Here is a 17,972-nt window from a genome sequence, read left to right on the forward strand (position 1 = left end):
TAAAAACGGTGTTTTGTTTCCTTTTCTCCTTTTCACATCACATTACTTTTGGTCTACATTTGGTCCCCTGAAATATTTATAAAGCTGTAACAAAAAGGTCAAACCCACAATGTCGCATTGAGCATATCTAACTTATTCTGACACTGGTCTGGACCACTTTACTGAGCTACAACCCTGCCAGCTCCACCTCCTCACCTGATCTTTTACTATTGTTTCCTTTGCTTTTTCTAACCCTCTCTTTCTTCTGGCTTTGGTCTACACACTACATTTGGTCTACTAAAAAACAATATATGAGAGCCTACTTTTAATTCTCCAGTAGATAGAAAATGTTTTGTTAAAAATGTTGATTATCTTTTTATAATCAAGCTAATATCACTTGTTTTGAATTGGCAGTGTTCCAAATATTTCATGTTCAGCAGTGTGTGTTTGCCGCCCTCTGCTGGTGAGAAGATAGCACACAAAAATATCTACTGAAAAACGTGCTCTACATTAAATCAACGCGGAGAGTTTAAAACTAGGGGACACAAAAACAATTGAAGCACTATGATCTCCAGTAACTACGGAAGAGGATTAGGGGCACCGGACAAAAAAAAAAATCTGACTTTAATCTCAGAAAGTCAGAATTCTGAGATTAGGGTTAGAATTCTGAGATTAATGTCAGAATTCTGAGATTAATGTCAGAATTCTTTTTTTTTTTTTCCGGTGGCCCTAATCCTCTTCCGTAAGTAACAGTTGAACTTCTGGCAAGTATTAAGTAAAACACTAGTTTCTATTTAATGCAAAAGAAAAAGAAGGAAACATTGAGTCTCTGGACAGTTTGCCAAGTCATCACAAGGTAAACAAGGATAAACTTTACACAAACTCACACTCTTATGGTTCACTGAGCTTGTCACATTTGGACCATCTAAATGCAAGGAAACTTGGTGTCATGTTAGTCCAAAACACCAAATCCCAATTAAAACAGGTTTCTTTCCTTGTTTCTTGTGTGCAGTTTTTGCCAGATTGAAAAATAGTATTTTTGGTGCTATTCTTATTTTCAGAAAACCAAAAAAATTATTAGTGTTGGACTAATCCAAATTGCATATAGTTGCAAATCTGGTAAAAGCTGTTTTAACAGTTTTTGTCCTTCCCTATTATTTTCATTATTAAGTTCTGGGTAGTAAATGTTGCATTTGTCCAAAAGAGATGACAATACAAATTGTTAAAACAAACCTTGTAAACCTTTAGGTGTGCATCTTCTAACGTATTTTTTCCCCCAGCAGTTATGTCCATTATATTATTTCCCATTTATCTTTTTGACAGCCACAGTCACTCCACTTTTTGTGACTGTTTGAGAATTATGAGGCAAAACATAATTTGCCTCATAAATGTGAGGCTAACTATGCCTCATATTCATTAAAGTTTAGAGCTCTTAATAATAGTTCTGAACTTTTGTCACCATCTAAGCCATCCATCCATCCATCCATTTTTTTACACCCTTGTCCCTTAGTTTGGTCGGGAGGGTTCCACCTAAGCTCCTTATAAAACAAATGACCTGAACAGTAGTTGCCTTGTTTTCAGGCAGACCTATATATCCAAATATTGATAAACTGGTTTCAGGGTAATACATTTGTGCTGCTTCATATACAAAAAGTAAAAGAAAAAAGTCAAGAAATCCTTCACTATAATATTAGAATATCTTAAACAACAACAACAAAAGAAATCTGTTAAACTCCTTCAGCTGATCCAAAATACTAGAGTCAAAGTTCTAATGAAAATTTGTTGAACGATTCTAGTTGTGCTACTCTAGGACATCCTTTATATTTTTAATAATACTATATTTTTTTCTGCACAAATACAATAAAGCACAATTTTTTTGGAGTACGCTATCAACAGAAGAATTATAGTATAGTTACCAATCAACCATCATTTTCTTGCCCTTGAAATAGTAGAAGTGACAACACAAATCAACAGCCAAAAAACTGCCTGGGTTTTTTTTTTTACTGTTTTAGGGTAATTTTGGTGTGCTGAATTTCAAAATCACAGTGGTTTCGCTCAATCAGGCCAACTTTCTGAACTATGGATGCCACATGAGCATCAAAATGCATTATTTATTCTAACATATTGGCCGGTTTCCTGAGAATCTGGGATCGAGGAGTGATGAGCAGCGGGAGAGATTCCATCAGGACATAAAAGAGATGGAGAATTTTCCACAATGAAGAAGTAATGTTCAATTTACATGTAGTTTATTATTCAGTTTACAGAAATCCAAATTTGTAACATTTAATTAATACACTCTGTTAGAAGATTGTTTTTTTTCTCCTGAAACCTTTTTTGGATAAGAAATATTAATGGAAATGAACTGATAAGTCATAATATCGATGTTGGTCAGTTGAATATCAGGTTGGTCTGTTATGTACTGTAATATCCAGTAATCTACCTGTTAAAAGAAAATGTACTCTATCATATTACATTAACTGCTTGCTTTACTTTCTCCACCTTGTACTTTGAACAATTTCATGCATATGGTATTGAAGAAAAATGTATTAAGCATATTGCATTTTGTATTGCACAGCTGATATGTTAGACCTTTTTAAAAGCAATATGTGAATGAAAGTGACATGTGAAACATGCACATTATTCCATATTGTAATGTTTTGTAATTATGGTGCACGTTTTGAAATAAATGCATTTGAGAAAATTATTGCCTCTTTATTAAAAGTTCAAAACAATAAAGTACCTATTTAATATTAATTACAAATAACTCTTAAGAAGTTAAAGAAGTACTCGGTGAGAGTTAATAGAGAGAGATCTAACACTGAATTACTGTTAGTAAGTGTTAAATTATTAACTCCAGCAGATTTGATATTTTACACTTTATAAGAGTTAATGTACCAACTCTCCAAAAAGAGTTAACACTTTCTGGTGTGGACCCATATAGACACTTTAAAAGTGTTGAAATCAAATCTGACAGTGTTAATCTGGGCCTCCTGGATTTGCTGTGAAGGAACCAGGTCTGTATTTACAAAGATTCTCAGAGTCCTCTCAGAACGCTCCCATCTTGGCCTAGAAAATGCTGCCATGGAGTTCTAGTTTAAGTGTGATCTAGTCAGCTGCTGCAAACATCTCTGAGAGGAGATGACAGTGTCGTGATCCGTGTTTCTATGCGTTTATTTTTGAGTTTCTGTGTGATCTTGTTCCCTGTGAGTCCTGTCTCTGCGTCTTTCCCCATTGATTGTCTCCCAGGTGTGTCTCGTTCCCTTGATTACCCCATGTGTATTTAGTCTCACCTGTTGTCTCTGTTCTTCGTCGGATCCCTGTCCGACGAAGAACAGGGATCTTCCCATGGATGCCTGTTTCCCCGTGCTGTTCTCTGTTGTTCCTTGTGTGGATTATCATAATTAAATTCATCATTTTTCATGACATCCTGGGTCTACCTGCGTCCACTTCCTCACCGCAACTTACCACCCCATGACAGTAGGATCCGACCAGTACCGGTGAGAAACGCCATTTACCATCATGGACCAAGAAGACCGTCGTTCCCTGTTAAGGGAGATCAGGAGGTACGACGCAGAAATGGCTAACTCGAGTTCACCGTTCAGCCGGCTCAACGCTGCCACACGCATGTCAATCCAGCTGGACAGGTGGATTTCGCTTCTCCTTCAGCTGGGCTTGGTGCAATTTTTCAAAGGGGTTGAGCTGGAGTTGCAGACAGTAAAGGCAAAGCTCGCGGCAAGATCAAAGTCAGCCCACCTGGTTCCAGCTACCGCCACAGCCTGGCCGTCTCAGCCAGCCGCTGTTACGACCCGAGCCTCCAGAGTCCGTCGCTGTTGCACCGACCCCGCCACCGCCCTGAGCCGCCGGAGGTCCCGGCCCCTAGGCTAAGACGTCGCCACCGCCCTGAGCCGCCGGAGGTCCCGGCTCCGGGGCTAAGACGTCGCCGCCGCCCTGAGCCGCCGGAGGTCCCGGCTCCGGGGCTAAGACGTCGCCGCCGCCCTGAGCCGCCGGAGGTCCCGGCCCCTGGGCTAAGAGGTCGCCACCGCCCTGAGCTGCCGGAGGTCCCGGCCCCTGGGCAAAGCCTGCAGCTGCCTCCGGTCCCGTGCCGAGGCGGCGTCAGTCCCCGCTGCCTCCGGTCCCCGTGCCGAGGCGGCGTCAGTCCCCGCTGCCTCCGGTCCCCGTGCCGAGGCGGCGTCAGTCCCCGCTGCCTCCGGTCCGAGGCGGCGTCAGTCCCCGCTGCCTCCGGTCCGAGGCGGCGTCAGTCCCCGCTGCCTCCGGTCCCGTGCCGAGGCGGCGTCAGTCCCCGCTGCCTCCGGTCCCCGTGCCGAGGCGGCGTCAGTCCCCGCTGCCTCCGGTCCCCGTGCCGAGGCGGCGTCAGTCCCCGCTGCCTCCGGTCCCCGTGCCGAGGCTCTGTCTCCGCCCCCAGAGTTCCCCGTGCCTGCTGCCGATGAGCAGCCACCTTGGTTCCCCGAGTTTCCCTTGGCTTAACACAGGGGGAACGGTATCTGATGGGTGAAATATGGCCATCAGGTACCGTTCCCCCACTGTAAAACAAGTGGTATCTGATGGGTAATATCGAGCGTTAAAATACATTGCCCTGTTTTTATTTCATAAATATATATATGTATATATAACTAAACATATATATACATTTATAATAATTATAATATATATGTGGCATATATGTATTTATCACTATTATTTATTATTATTGTTATTAGTATTACTATTTTTTTTCCCGTAAAAATGTGAAGAAAGTGACAACTTTGCCGAAACATGTTGTTTGAGCTTTCACGGTGTCCGTAGTTCCCTACGCGCGTGCTTTCTCAGTGCTCATCACGAGCACGCGCGTATTGTGCCGCGTGGGCGGGGAGGAGCGGCAAGGAGAGCAGGTGGAACCGTATCTGATGGGGAAACGCGGATTGACGTAACACCGGCGCTCCGCCCGGCCCTCCAGAGCCTGCAGCAGCCGGCGCTCCGCCTCCTGCGCCGCCCGCCGCGGCTCAAGCTCCGCCTCCGACGTCACCATCCACCGTACAGCCCACGTGAGCTTCACCTCCTGCACCGTGGTCGGCCCCCCGGAAGATTTTTCTTTTTTTTCTGTTTGAGTTCCTGTTTGGATTTAGTTGTGTTTTCTGGACTCTGAGGGTTTCACAACAATCTGACGCCGAGCAGGGGGTGATCCGTTCTTATATATATGGCAGCAGCTGGGGATCTGGGTGATGACGATCAGGTGTGAGTGGTTACAGCTCAGCAGCAGCTGTGACAGCAACTTGCCACCCCATGACAGTCAGAAGTGTCCATTTTAGTGAGAAAGTGTTGGTTGCACCTTATTTACATCCTCATTACTTGTCACAACTTTTTTTCATCTATTTCATTGTTAATTATTATTCCGTCAGCAATTCACTGTGATGTCATGTTTATGTAAAAAGATTTTATCTGGCAAAATGACAAATTAGCATGAAATGGAGAAGTTAGTCTGTTTATCTGTCTCACTGTCTATTGAGCCATACAGTTGACATTGTTTTCTATATTTTATTGTATTTGAATGGGCTGCACACTGGCGCGGTTGGTAGAGTTGTTGCCTTGCAGCAAGAAGGTTCTGGGTTTGATTACCGGCCCCGGTCTTTCCACATAGAGTTTGCATGTTCTCCCTGTGCATGCGTGGGTTTTCTCCGGGTTCTCCAGTTTCCTCCCACAGTCCAAAAACATGACTGTAAGGTTAATTGGCCTCTCCAAATTGCCCCTAGGTGTGTGTGCATGGTTGTGTGTCTTTGTGTTGCCCTGCGACAGACTGGCGACCTGTCCAGGGTGAACCCCTGCCTCTCACCCGGTATGCTAGCTGGAGATAGGCACCATCACCCCTCCCGACCGCACTGAGGGACAAGGGTGTAAGAAAATGGATGGATGGATTTTATTGTATTTGAATATGGCTGTTTCACTTTCTATTTTAATATAGTTCCAACTCTGAAAGTGCTGTCCCACGAAGATGTATGTACACTTTACAAATAAACCACAAATTAACAGTAAGTGAATAAAGGTTTTATTCTGTCATTTAATGATAGACTTGAAAATGTTGCATCATGTAAAAAGATAAAACAATGCATTGCACCATAACTGTAAAAACAAACGTAGTGAATCAGACTTTTTTTTTTTTCAGAAATTGTGAAAGTACATATGATAATTTATAGAAATGCCTAAGGGAAAGGAAGAAAAAAAACGCAGCATAAACAATGACATATTCTGCTCCCACTCAGAAAAAACCCCCCAAAACCTAAAATAAGAATTATGGCATTTTAAAAGATATCATAAAATAAGAGCATCCCATCTGATAGAGTAATTTTAAAATGTTTCAAGAGACAAAAACGTGTTATTGATTTAAGAGTTTAACGTACAACCATCATGATGGATTTAAAGATTACGTTAAAAATAACATAGAAATAAAAATAGTGTATATAAAACATTTAAAAATATTTCAAGACTAGAAGATTTGATTTCAATATAGCATACTGTAGGTGCAGGTTTAATCTAACAAAACTATTGAAAAAAGAGCTATAAGCAGGAAGACCCTTGATTTGTTGTGAACTGCATTGGAGGTTGTTGTTGTATTCGTTGTATTAGATATAGTTGGAGGAATATTAGTGGAGCCAGCGACTGCAGTAGTGACGGAAATGGTGGTTGGTGCATCAACTGCAGTTGTGGCTGGTACAGCTGAAGAAGTAGTTATTGTCGGAGTAGCTGAAGTGGTTGTCTCAGCCGCTGCACCAGCCACAACTGTGGCTGTACGAGCTGGCTGTAGAGCTGCTGTGGTTGTTTTTTGAGTGGCTGTGGTTGTTGTCGGCACCGTTGTGGTTAATGTTGGAGTGGCTGTGATGTTTGTTGGAACCACTGTGGTGGTTGTCTGAGCAGATTTGATTGTTGAAGGACATACTGTATTTGTTGTCGGCACTCTTGTGATTGTTGCCAGAGCGACTGTTGTTAGAGAAGCTGTGGTTGTTGTTGGCAAATCAGTGGTTGTTGTTAAAGCCGCTGTGGTGGTTGTCTGAGCAGCTGTGGTTGTTGTCTCAGCCGCTGAGGTTGTTGTCAGAGTGGTTGTTCTTGGAGAAGGTGTGGCTGATGTCTCAGCTGCTGTGGTAATTGTATGAGCAACTGTTGTGGTTGTCGGAGAAGTTGTTGTAGATGGAGAAGCTGTGGTTGCTGGTGCCTCTGTGGTTGTTGTCAGAGCAGCTGTGGTTGTTGGAGTTGCTGTGGTTGTTGTCGAAGCCGCTGTGGTGGCTGTCTGAGCAGCTGTGGTTGTTGTCTCAGATGCTGTGGTTGTTGATGGAGCAGCTTTTGCTTTTGGAGAGGCTGTGGATTTTGTGGCAGAAGCTGTGGATGTTGTTTGAGCGGCTGTGGTTGTTGTCGGAGCAGCAGTTGTTGTTGTCAGGGCGGCTGTGGTTGTTGTCAGAGTGGCTGTGGTTGATCTTGGAGAAGCTGTGGTTGTTGTTGGAGACGCGGTGGTTTTTGTCTCAGCCGCTGTGGTTGTTGCCGGAGTAGCTGTGGTTACTGTCAGAATGGCTGTGGTTGTAGATTGTGAAACTGTGGTTGTTGGCTCCTCTGTGGTTGTTGCTGAAGCAGCTGTGGTTGTTGTTGAAGCAGCTCTTGTTGTCGGAGCAGCTGTGGTTGTTGTGGGAGTACCTGTGGTTGTTGTCGGAGCAGCAGTGGGTGATGTTGCAGTGGCCGCGGTTGATGTCGGACCAGCTGTGGTTGTTGCAGTGGCTCTGCTTGTTGTTGAAGCAACTGTGGTTGTTTGTGCCGCTGTGGTTGTTGGTGCAGGTGTGGCTGTTGTCGGAGAAGCTGTGGTTGTTATTGGACCGGCTGTGGTTGTTGTTAGCGCAGCTGTGGTTGTTGTTGGAGTGGTTGTGGTTGTTGTCGGCACCGTTGTGGTTGTTGTTGAATCAACAGTTGTTGTGGTCGGAGAAGCTGTGGTTGCAGTTGGAGCTGCTGTGGAAGTGGTTGGAGAGACTCTAATTGTTGTTAGAGCATCTGTGGTTATTATTTTACTTGCTGTGGTTGTTGTTGAAGGACCTCTGGTTGTTGTTGAAACAGCTGTTGTTGAAGCAGCTGTTGCTGTGGTCAGAGTAACTGTGGTTGTTGTTGGAGTGGCTGTGGTTGTTGTCTGAACAGCTGTTGCTGTGGTTGGAGCAGCTGTGGTTATTTTTGGACTGACTGTGGTTGTTATCGGAGAAACTGTAGTTGTTGTTGAAGCAGCTGTGTTTGACGTCACACCGGTTGTGGTTGTTCTCTGACCAGCTGTGGTTGTTGTTGGAGTGACTGTGGCTGTAGTTGGCACCGTTGTCGTATCAGCTGCTGTGGTTGTGGTCGCTATAGCTGTTGTTGATGTCTGAGCAGCAGTTGTTGGTGGAGACGCTGTGGTTGTTGTTGGAGAAACTGTGGTTGTTGTCTGAAAAGCTGTGTTTGTTTTTGAAGCAGTTGACTGAGAAACTGTGGTTGTTTTCCAAGCGGCTATGGTTGTTGTTGGTACAGCTGTAGTTGTTCTCTGAGCAGCTGTGTTTGTGGTTAAAGCAGCTGTGGTTGTTGTTGAATCAGTTGTGGTTGTTGTTGAAACAGCTGTGGTTGATGTCTGAGCAACTGTGGTTGTTGTCTGAGAAGTTGTGTTTGTTGTTAAAGCAGCTGTGGTTGTTGTTGAAGCAGCTGTGGTTGATGTCTGAGAAACCGTGGTTGTTTTCCGAGCTGCTGTGGTTGTTGACTCGGCTCCGGTGGTTATGGTCGCTTCTGATATGGATGATGTCAGCGCAGATGTGGGTGTTATTTGACCAGCTGTGGGTGTTATTTGACCAGCTGTGGGTGTTATTTGACCAGCTGTGGGTGTTGTTGAAGCAGCTGTGGTTGTTGTCAGAGAAACTGTGGTTGTTTTCCGAGCTGCTGTGGTTGTTGTTGGTACAGCTGTGGTTGTTCTCTGAGTAGCTGTGTTTGTTCTTGGACCATCTGTGTTTGTTGGTGCAGCAGCTGTGGTTGATGTCTGAGCAGCAGTTGTTGAAGCAGCTGTGGTTGTTGGTGGTGAAACTGTGGTTGTTCTCTGAGCAGCTGTGTTTGTTGTTAAAGCAGCTGTGGTTGTTGTTGAAGCAGTTGTGATTGGTGTTGAAGCAGCTGTGGTTGATTTCTGAGAAACTGACGTTGTTTTCCGAGCTGCTGTGGTTGTTGACTCAGCTGCTGTGGTTATGGTAGCTTCAGATGTGGTTGATGTCAGAGCAAATGTGAGTGTTCTTTGACCAGCTGTGGTTGTTGTTGAAGCAGCAGTAGTTGTTGTCAGTAAAACTGTGGTTATTGTCTGAGAAGCTATGTTTGTTGTTGAAGCAGCTGTGGTTGTTGTTGAAGCAGCTGTGGTGGTTGTTGTTGGTACAGCTGTGGTTGTTCTCTGAGTAGCTGTGTTTGTTGTTGGACCATCTGTGTTTGTTGTTGAAGCAGCTGTGGTTGATGTCTCAGAAGCAGTTGTTGAAGCAGCTGTGGTTGTTGTCGGAGAAGCTGTGGTTGTTGAAGCAGCTGCTGTGGTTGTTGACTCAGCTGCTGTGGTTGTTGACTCAGCTGCTATGGTTATGGTCGCTTCAGATGTGGTTGATGTCAGAGCCGCTGTGGGTGTTCTAGGACCAGCTGTGGTTGTTGTTGAAGCAGCTGTAGTTGTTGTTGAAGCAGCTGTTGCTGTGGTCGGAGCAGTTGTGGTTGCTCTCTGTCCAACTGTGGCTGTTGTTGGAGCAACTAGGGTTGTGGTCGGTACACCTGTGGTTGTTGGTGCCACTGTGGTTGTTGGTGCAGCTGTGGCTGTTGTCGGAGAAGCTGTGGTTGTTATTGGACCGGCTGTGGTTGTTGTTAGCGCAGCTGTGGTTGTTGTTGGAGTGGTTGTGGTTGTTGTCGGCACCGTTGTGGTTGTTGTTGAATCAACAGTTGTTGTGGTCGGAGAAGCTGTGGAAGTGGTTGGAGAGACTCTAATTGTTGTTAGAGCATCTGTGGTTATTATTTTACTTGCTGTGGTTGTTGTTGAAGGACCTCTGGTTGTTGTTGAAACAGCTGTTGTTGAAGCAGCTGTTGCTGTGGTCAGAGTAACTGTGGTTGTTGTTGGAGTGGCTGTGGTTGTTGTCTGAACAGCTGTTGCTGTGGTTGGAGCAGCTGTGGTTATTTTTGGACTGACTGTGGTTGTTATCGGAGAAACTGTAGTTGTTGTTGAAGCAGCTGTGTTTGACGTCACACCGGTTGTGGTTGTTCTCTGACCAGCTGTGGTTGTTGTTGGAGTGACTGTGGCTGTAGTTGGCACCGTTGTCGTATCAGCTGCTGTGGTTGTGGTCTCTGCATTAGCTGTTGTTGATGTCTGGCGCAGTTGTTGTGGAGACTGTGGTTGTTGTTGGAGAAACTGAGGTTGTTGTCTGAAAAGCTGTGTGTTGTTTTGAAGCAGTTGACTGAGAAACTGTGGTTGTTTTCCAAGCGGCTATGGTTGTTGTTGGTACAGCTGTAGTTGTTCTCTGAGCAGCTGTGTTTGTGGTTAAAGCAGCTGTGGTTGTTGTTGAATCAGTTGTGGTTGTTGTTGAAACAGCTGTGGTTGATGTCTGAGCAACTGTGGTTGTTGTCTGAGAAGTTGTGTTTGTTGTTAAAGCAGCTGTGGTTGTTGTTGAAGCAGCTGTGGTTGATGTCTGAGAAACCGTGGTTGTTTTCCGAGCTGCTGTGGTTGTTGACTCGGCTCCGGTGGTTATGGTCGCTTCTGATATGGATGATGTCAGCGCAGATGTGGGTGTTATTTGACCAGCTGTGGGTGTTATTTGACCAGCTGTGGGTGTTATTTGACCAGCTGTAGGTGTTATTTGACCAGCTGTGGGTGTTATTTGACCAGCTGTGGGTGTTGTTGAAGCAGCTGTGGTTGTTGTCAGAGAAACTGTGGTTGTTTTCCGAGCTGCTGTGGTTGTTGTTGGTACAGCTGTGGTTGTTCTCTGAGTAGCTGTGTTTGTTCTTGGACCATCTGTGTTTGTTGGTGCAGCAGCTGTGGTTGATGTCTGAGCAGCAGTTGTTGAAGCAGCTGTGGTTGTTGGTGGTGAAACTGTGGTTGTTCTCTGAGCAGCTGTGTTTGTTGTTAAAGCAGCTGTGGTTGTTGTTGAAGCAGTTGTGATTGGTGTTGAAGCAGCTGTGGTTGATTTCTGAGAAACTGACGTTGTTTTCCGAGCTGCTGTGGTTGTTGACTCAGCTGCTGTGGTTATGGTAGCTTCAGATGTGGTTGATGTCAGAGCAAATGTGAGTGTTCTTTGACCAGCTGTGGTTGTTGTTGAAGCAGCAGTAGTTGTTGTCAGTAAAACTGTGGTTATTGTCTGAGAAGCTATGTTTGTTGTTGAAGCAGCTGTGGTTGTTGTTGAAGCAGCTGTGGTGGTTGTTGTTGGTACAGCTGTGGTTGTTCTCTGAGTAGCTGTGTTTGTTGTTGAAGCAGCTGTGGTTGATGTCTCAGAAGCAGTTGTTGAAGCAGCTGTGGTTGTTGTCGGAGAAGCTGTGGTTGTTGACTCAGCTGCTATGGTTATGGTCGCTTCAGATGTGGTTGATGTCAGAGCCGCTGTGGGTGTTCTAGGACCAGCTGTGGTTGTTGTTGAAGCAGCTGTAGTTGTTGTTGAAGCAGCTGTTGCTGTGGTCGGAGCAGTTGTGGTTGCTCTCTGTCCAACTGTGGCTGTTGTTGGAGCAACTAGGGTTGTGGTCGGTACACCTGTGGTTGTTGGTGCCACTGTGGTTGTTGGTGCAGCTGTGGCTGTTGTCGGAGAAGCTGTGGTTGTTATTGGACCGGCTGTGGTTGTTGTTAGCGCAGCTGTGGTTGTTGTTGGAGTGGTTGTGGTTGTTGTCGGCACCGTTGTGGTTGTTGTTGAATCAACAGTTGTTGTTGATGGAGCCACTGTGGTTGGTGTCCAAACTGCTGTGGTTGTGGTCGGTGCAACTGTGGTTGATGGCTTAACAGCTGTGGTTGATGGCTTAACAGCTGTGGTTGATGTCTGAGATGCAGAGGTTGTTGTTGAAGCAGCTGTGGTTGTTGTTGGAGAAACCGTGGTGGTTGTTGAAGCATCGGTGGTTGTTGTCGGTGAAACTGTGGTTATTGTCTGAGAAGCTGTGTTTCTTGTTAAAGCAGTTGTGGTTGTTGTTGAAGCAGTTGTCCGAGCTTCTGTGGTCGTGGTTAGTGCAGCTGTGGTTGTTGTTGCAGCGGCTGTGGTTGCTGTTGAAGCAGCTGTGGTTGTGGTTGGTTCACCTATGTTTGTTTGTGCCGTTGTGGTTGTTGGTTCCACTATGTTTGAGTGTTTGACAACAGGCAGAGCTGCACCAACTCTGACAACAGCTGGTGCAGTTGTCAGATGCCAGATGGCAGCTGTGGGTGACATGGGAACGGCTGTCGTACTCTGACCAACTATTGTTGCTGTCGGGTTCGCTGTGAATGTTGTAGGAGAAGCTGTAGTTGTTATCTGACCAGCGGTGGCAGTAGACGTATCAGCTGAGGTTATTGTTGGTGTGGCTGTGGTTGTAATCGGATTCGCTATGGTTGTTGTTTTAGTGGGTGTGGTTGTTGTTGAATCAACTGTTGTTGTGGGCGGAGAAGCTGTGGTTGTAGTTGGAGCTGCTGTGGATGCTATCAGAGAAACTGTAGTTGTTGTTGAAGCAGCTGTGTTTGACGTCACACCGGTTGTGGTTGTTCTCTGACCAGCTGTGGTTGTTGTTGGAGTGACTGTGGCTGTAGTTGGCACCATTGTTATATCAGCTGCTGTGGTTGTGGTCGCTACAGCTGTTGTTGATGTCTGAGCAGCAGTTGTTGAAGCAGCTGTCGTTGCTCTTGGAGAAACTGTAGTTGTTTTCGGACCTGTGGTTGTTGTTGAAGCAGCTGTGGTTGTCTGAGCAGCAGTTGTTATTGTCGTAGCAGCTGTGGTTGTTGTTGGAGCTAATATGGCTGTTTGAGCAGCTGTGGTTGTGGTCGATGCAAGTTTGGTTGTTTGTCCTGCTGTGGTAGTTAGGGCCACTGTGGCTGTTGTCGGAGAATCAGTGGGTGACGTCAGACCGGCTGGAGTTGTTCTCGGACCAACTGTGCTTGTTGTCGGATTCGCTGTGGTTGTTGTCTGAGCTGCTGTGGTTGACATCTGACCGGCTGTTGTTGTTGTCGGGTCCGCTTTGGTTGTTGTAGGAGCAGCTGTGGTTGTGGTCCATGCACCTTTGGTTGTTTGTCCCTCTGTGGTTATTAGGACCACTGGGGCTGTTGTCAGAGAATCAGTGGGTGACGTCAGACCATCTGTAGTTGTTCTCAGACCATCTGTTGTTGTTGTCGGGTACGCTTTGGTTGTTGTAGGAGCAGCTGTGGTTGTGGTCGATGCACCTTTGGTTGTTTGTCCCTCTGTGGTTGTTAGGACCACTGGGGCTGTTGTCGGAGAATCAGTGGGTGACGTCAGACCGGCTGTAGTTGTTCTCGGACCATCTGTTGTTGTTGTCGGGTCCCCTTTGGTTGTTGTAGGAGCGGATGTGGTTGTGGTTGATGCACCTTTGGTTGTTTGTCCCTCTGTGGTTGTTAGGACCACTGGGGCTGTTGTCGGAGAATCACTGGGTGACGCCAGACCATCTGTAGTTGTTCTCGGACCATCTGTTGTTGTCGGGTACGCTTTGGTGTTTGTAGGAGCAGATGTGGTTGTGGTCGATGCAAATTTGGTTGTTTGTCCCTCTGTGGTTGTTAGGACCACTGGGGCTGTTGTCGGAGAATCAGTGGGTGACGTCAGACCATCTGTAGTATTTCTCGGACCAGCTGTTGTTGTTGTTGGGTCCGCTTTGGTTGTTGTAGGAGCAGCTGTGGTTGTGGTCGATGCACCTTTGGTTTTTTGTCCCTCTGTGGTTGTTAGGACCACTGGGGTTGTTGTCGGAGAATCAGTGGGTGACGTCAGACCGGCTGTAGTTGTTCTCGGACCATCTGTTGTTGTTGTCGAGTCCGCTTTGGTTGTTGTAGGAGCAGATGTGGTTGTGGTCGATGCAAATTTGGTTGTTTGTCCCTCTGTGGTTGTTAGGACCACTGGGGCTGTTGTCGGAGAATCAGTGGGTGACGTCAGACCGTCTGTAGTTGTTCTCGGACCATCTGTTGTTGTTGTCGGGTCCGCTTTGGTTGTTGTAGGAGCAGCTGTGGTTGTGGTCGATGCACCTTTGGTTGTTTGTCCCTCTGTGGTTGTTAGGACCACTGGGGCTGTTGTCGGAGAATCAGTGGGTGACGTCAGACCGGCTGTAGTTGTTCTCGGACCATCTGTTGTTGTTGTCGGGTCCGCTTTGGTTGTTGTAGGAGCAGATGTGGTTGTGGTCGATGCACCTTTGGTTGTTTGTCCCTCTGTGGTTGTTAGGACCACTGGGGCTGTTGTCGGAGAATCAGTGGGTGACGTCAGACCATCTGTAGTTGTTCTCGGACCATCTGTTGTTCTTGTCGGGTACGCTTTGGTTGTTCTCGGACCATCTGTTTTTGTCGGGTACGCTTTGGTTGTGGTCGGAGAATCGGTGGGTGACGTCAGACCGGCTGTAGTTGTTCTCGGACCATCTGTTGTTGTTGTCGGGTCCGCTTTGGTTGTTGTAGGAGCAGATGTGGTTGTGGTCGATGCAAATTTGGTTGTTTGTCCCTCTGTAGTTGTTAGGACCACTGGGGCTGTTGTCGGAGAATCAGTGGGTGACATCAGACCGTCTGTAGTTGTTCTCGGACCATCTGTTGTTGTTGTCTGGTACGCTTTGGTTGTTGTAGGAGCAGCTGTGGTTGTGGTCGATGCAACTTTGGTTGTTTGTCCCTCTGTGGTTGTTAGGACCACTGGGGCTGTTGTCGGAGAATCATTGGGTGACGTCTGACCGTCTGTAGTTGTTCTCGGAAAATCTGTTGTTGTTGTCGGGTCCGCTTTGGTTGTTGTAGGAGCAGATGTGGTTGTGGTCGATGCACCTTTGGTTGTTTGTCCCTCTGTGGTTGTTAGGACCACTGGGGCTGTTGTCGGAGAATCACTGGGTGACGCCAGACCATCTGTAGTTGTTCTCGGACCAGCTGTTGTTGTCGGGTCCGCTTTGGTTGTTGTAGGAGCAGATGTGGTTGTGGTCGATGCACCTTTGGTTGTTTGTCCCTCTGTGGTTGTTAGGACCACTGGGGCTGTTGTCGGAGAATCAGTGGGTGACGTCAGAATGACTGTAGTTGTTCTCGGACCATCTGTTGTTGTTGTCGGGTCCACTTTGGTTGTTGTAGGAGCAGATGTGGTTGTGGTCGATGCACCTTTGGTTGTTTGTCCCTCTGTGGTTGTTAGGACCACTGGGGTTGTTTGGAGAATCATTGGGTGATGTCAGACCGTCTGTAGTTGTTCTCGGACCAGCTGTTTTTGTTGTGGGTCCGCTTTGGTTGTTGTAGGAGCAGCTGTGGTGTGGTCGATGCATCTTTCGTTCTTTCCTTCTGTGGTTGTTAGGACCACTGGGGTTGTTGTCGGAGAATCAGTGGGTGACGTCAGACCGGCTGTAGTTGTTCTCGGACCATCTGTTGTTGTTGTCGAGTCCGCTTTGGTTGGTGTAGGAGCAGATGTGTTGTGGTCGATGCACCTTTCGTTCTTTGTCCCTCTGTGGTTGTTAGGACCACTGGGGTTGTTGTCGGAGAATCAGTGGGTGATGTCAGACCGGCTGTAGTTGTTCTCGGACCGTCGGGTTGTGTTGGCGGGTGCGCCTTGGTTGTTGTAGGAGCAGCTGTGGTTGTGGTCGATGCACCTTTGTTTGTTTGTCCCTCTGTGGTTGTTAGGACCATTGGGGTTGTTGTCGGAGAATCATTGGGTGATGTCAGACCATCTGTAGTATTTCTCGGACCAGCTGTTGTTGTTGTTGGGTCCGCTTTGGTTGTTGTAGGAGCAGCTGTGGTTGTGGTCGATGCACCTTTGGTTTTTTGTCCCTCTGTGGTTGTTAGGACCACTGGGGTTGTTGTCGGAGAATCAGTGGGTGACGTCAGACCGGCTGTAGTTGTTCTCGGACCATATGTTGTTGTAGTCGAGTCCGCTTTGGTTGTTGTAGGAGCAGATGTGGTTGTGGTCGATGCAAATTTGGTTGTTTGTCCCTCTGTGGTTGTTAGGACCACTGGGGCTGTTGTCGGAGAAGCAGTGGGTGACATCAGACCGTCTGTAGTTGTTCTCGGACCATCTGTTGTTGTTGTCTGGTACGCTTTGGTTGTTGTAGGAGCAGCTGTGGTTGTGGTCGATGCACCTTTGGTTGTTTGTCCCTCTGTGGTTGTTAGGACCACTGGGGCTGTTGTCGGAGAATCATTGGGTGACGTCAGACCGTCTGTAGTTGTTCTCGGACCATCTGTTGTTGTTGTCGGGTCCGCTTTGGTTGTTGTAGGAGCAGATGTGGTTGTGGTCGATGCACCTTTGGTTGTTTGTCCCTCTGTGGTTGTTAGGACCACTGGGGCTGTTGTCGGAGAATCACTGGGTGACGCCAGACCATCTGTAGTTGTTCTCAGACCATCTGTTGTTGTCGGGTACGCTTTGGTTGTTGTAGGAGCAGATGTGGTTGTGGTCGATGCAAATTTGGTTGTTTGTCCCTCTGTGGTTGTTAGGACCACTGGGGCTGTTGTCGGAGAATCAGTGGGTGACGTCAGAACGGCTGTAGTTGTTCTCGGACCATCTGTTGTTGTTGTCGAGTCCGCTTTGGTTGTTGTAGGAGCAGATGTGGTTGTGGTCGATGCAAATTTGGTTGTTTGTCCCTCTGTGGTTGTTAGGACCACTGGGGCTGTTGTCGGAGAATCATTGGGTGATGTCAGACCGTCTGTAGTTGTTCTCGGACCAGCTGTTGTTGTCGGGTCCGCTTTGGTTGTTGTAGGAGCAGCTGTGGTTGTGGTCGATGCACCTTTGGTTGTTTGTCCCTCTGTGGTTGTTAGGACCACTGGGGCTGTTGTCGGAGAATCAGTGGGTGACGTCAGAACGGCTGTAGTTGTTCTCGGACCATCTGTTGTTGTTGTCGAGTCCGCTTTGGTTGTTGTAGGAGCAGATGTGGTTGTGGTCGATGCAAATTTGGTTGTTTGTCCCTCTGTGGTTGTTAGGACCACTGGGGCTGTTGTCGGAGAATCATTGGGTGATGTCAGACCGTCTTTAGTTGTTCCCGGACCAGTGGTTGTTGTCGGGTCCGCTTTGGTTGTTGTAGGAGCAGCTGTGGTTGTGGTCGATGCACCTTTGGTTGTTTGTCCCTCTGTGGTTGTTAGGACCACTGGGGCTGTTGTCGGAGAATCAGTGGGTGACGTCAGACCGGCTGTAGTTGTTCTCGGACCATCTGTTGTTGTTGTCGGGTCCGCTTTGGTTGGTGTAGGAGCAGATGTGGTTGTGGTCGATGCTCCTTTGGTTGTTTGTCCCTCTGTGGTTGTTAGGACCACTGGGGCTGTTGTCGGAGAATCACTGGGTGACGCCAGACCGTCTGTAGTTGTTCTCGGACCATCTGTTGTTGTCGGGTACGCTTTGGTTGTGGTCGGAGAATCGGTGGGTGACGTCAGACCGGCTGTAGTTGTTCTCGGACCATCTGTTGTTGTTGTCGGGTCCGCTTTGGTTGTTGTAGGAGCAGATGTGGTTGTGGTTGATGATAATTTGGTTGTTTGTCCCTCTGTGGTTGTTAGGACCACTGGGGCTGTTGTCGGAGAATCAGTGGGTGACGTCAGACCGTCCGTAGTTGTTCTCGGACCATCTGTTTTTGTTGTCGGGTACGCTTTGGTTGTTGTAGGAGCAGCTGTGGTTGTGGTCGATGCACCTTTGGTTTTTTGTCCCTCTGTGGTTGTTAGGACCACTGGGGTTGTTGTCGGAGAATCAGTGGGTGACGTCAGACCGGCTGTAGTTGTTCTCGGACCATATGTTGTTGTTGTCGAGTCCGCTTTGGTTGTTGTAGGAGCAGATGTGGTTGTGGTCGATGCAAATTTGGTTGTTTGTCCCTCTGTGGTTGTTAGGACCACTGGGGCTGTTGTCGGAGAATCAGTGGGTGAC

General features: G+C 47.1%; 1 protein-coding gene and 1 long non-coding RNA gene across 2 annotated transcripts in view; both read right to left on the reverse strand.

Annotated features, from left to right (window-relative positions):
• Nucleotides 1–3,301, reverse strand: part of LOC145553843 (uncharacterized) — a 49,797-nt gene extending 46,496 nt beyond the window's left edge. The window contains exon 1 of the long non-coding RNA XR_014089884.1: nt 3,270–3,301. This is a non-coding gene — a long non-coding RNA (uncharacterized LOC145553843). The remainder of the gene's footprint in view (nt 1–3,269) is intronic.
• A 2,701-nt stretch (nt 3,302–6,002) lies between these two features.
• On the reverse strand, nt 6,003–12,731 carry LOC103472632 (uncharacterized). Its single transcript, XM_081612843.1, has 4 exons — nt 12,686–12,731; nt 12,311–12,449; nt 11,973–12,217; nt 6,003–10,326 (listed from the first exon to the last, which is right to left on the reverse strand). Exons 1-4 carry the CDS (start codon nt 12,729–12,731, stop codon nt 6,500–6,502), a joined length of 4,257 nt encoding a protein of 1,418 aa, XP_081468969.1. The 3' UTR covers nt 6,003–6,499.
• Nucleotides 12,732–17,972: the final 5,241 nt, after the last annotated feature.

The sequence above is a fragment of the Poecilia reticulata genome, chromosome 11 (genome assembly GCF_904066995.2).
Source record: "Poecilia reticulata chromosome 11, P_reticulata-male-v2, whole genome shotgun sequence".
Taxonomy (NCBI): domain Eukaryota; kingdom Metazoa; phylum Chordata; class Actinopteri; order Cyprinodontiformes; family Poeciliidae; genus Poecilia; species Poecilia reticulata.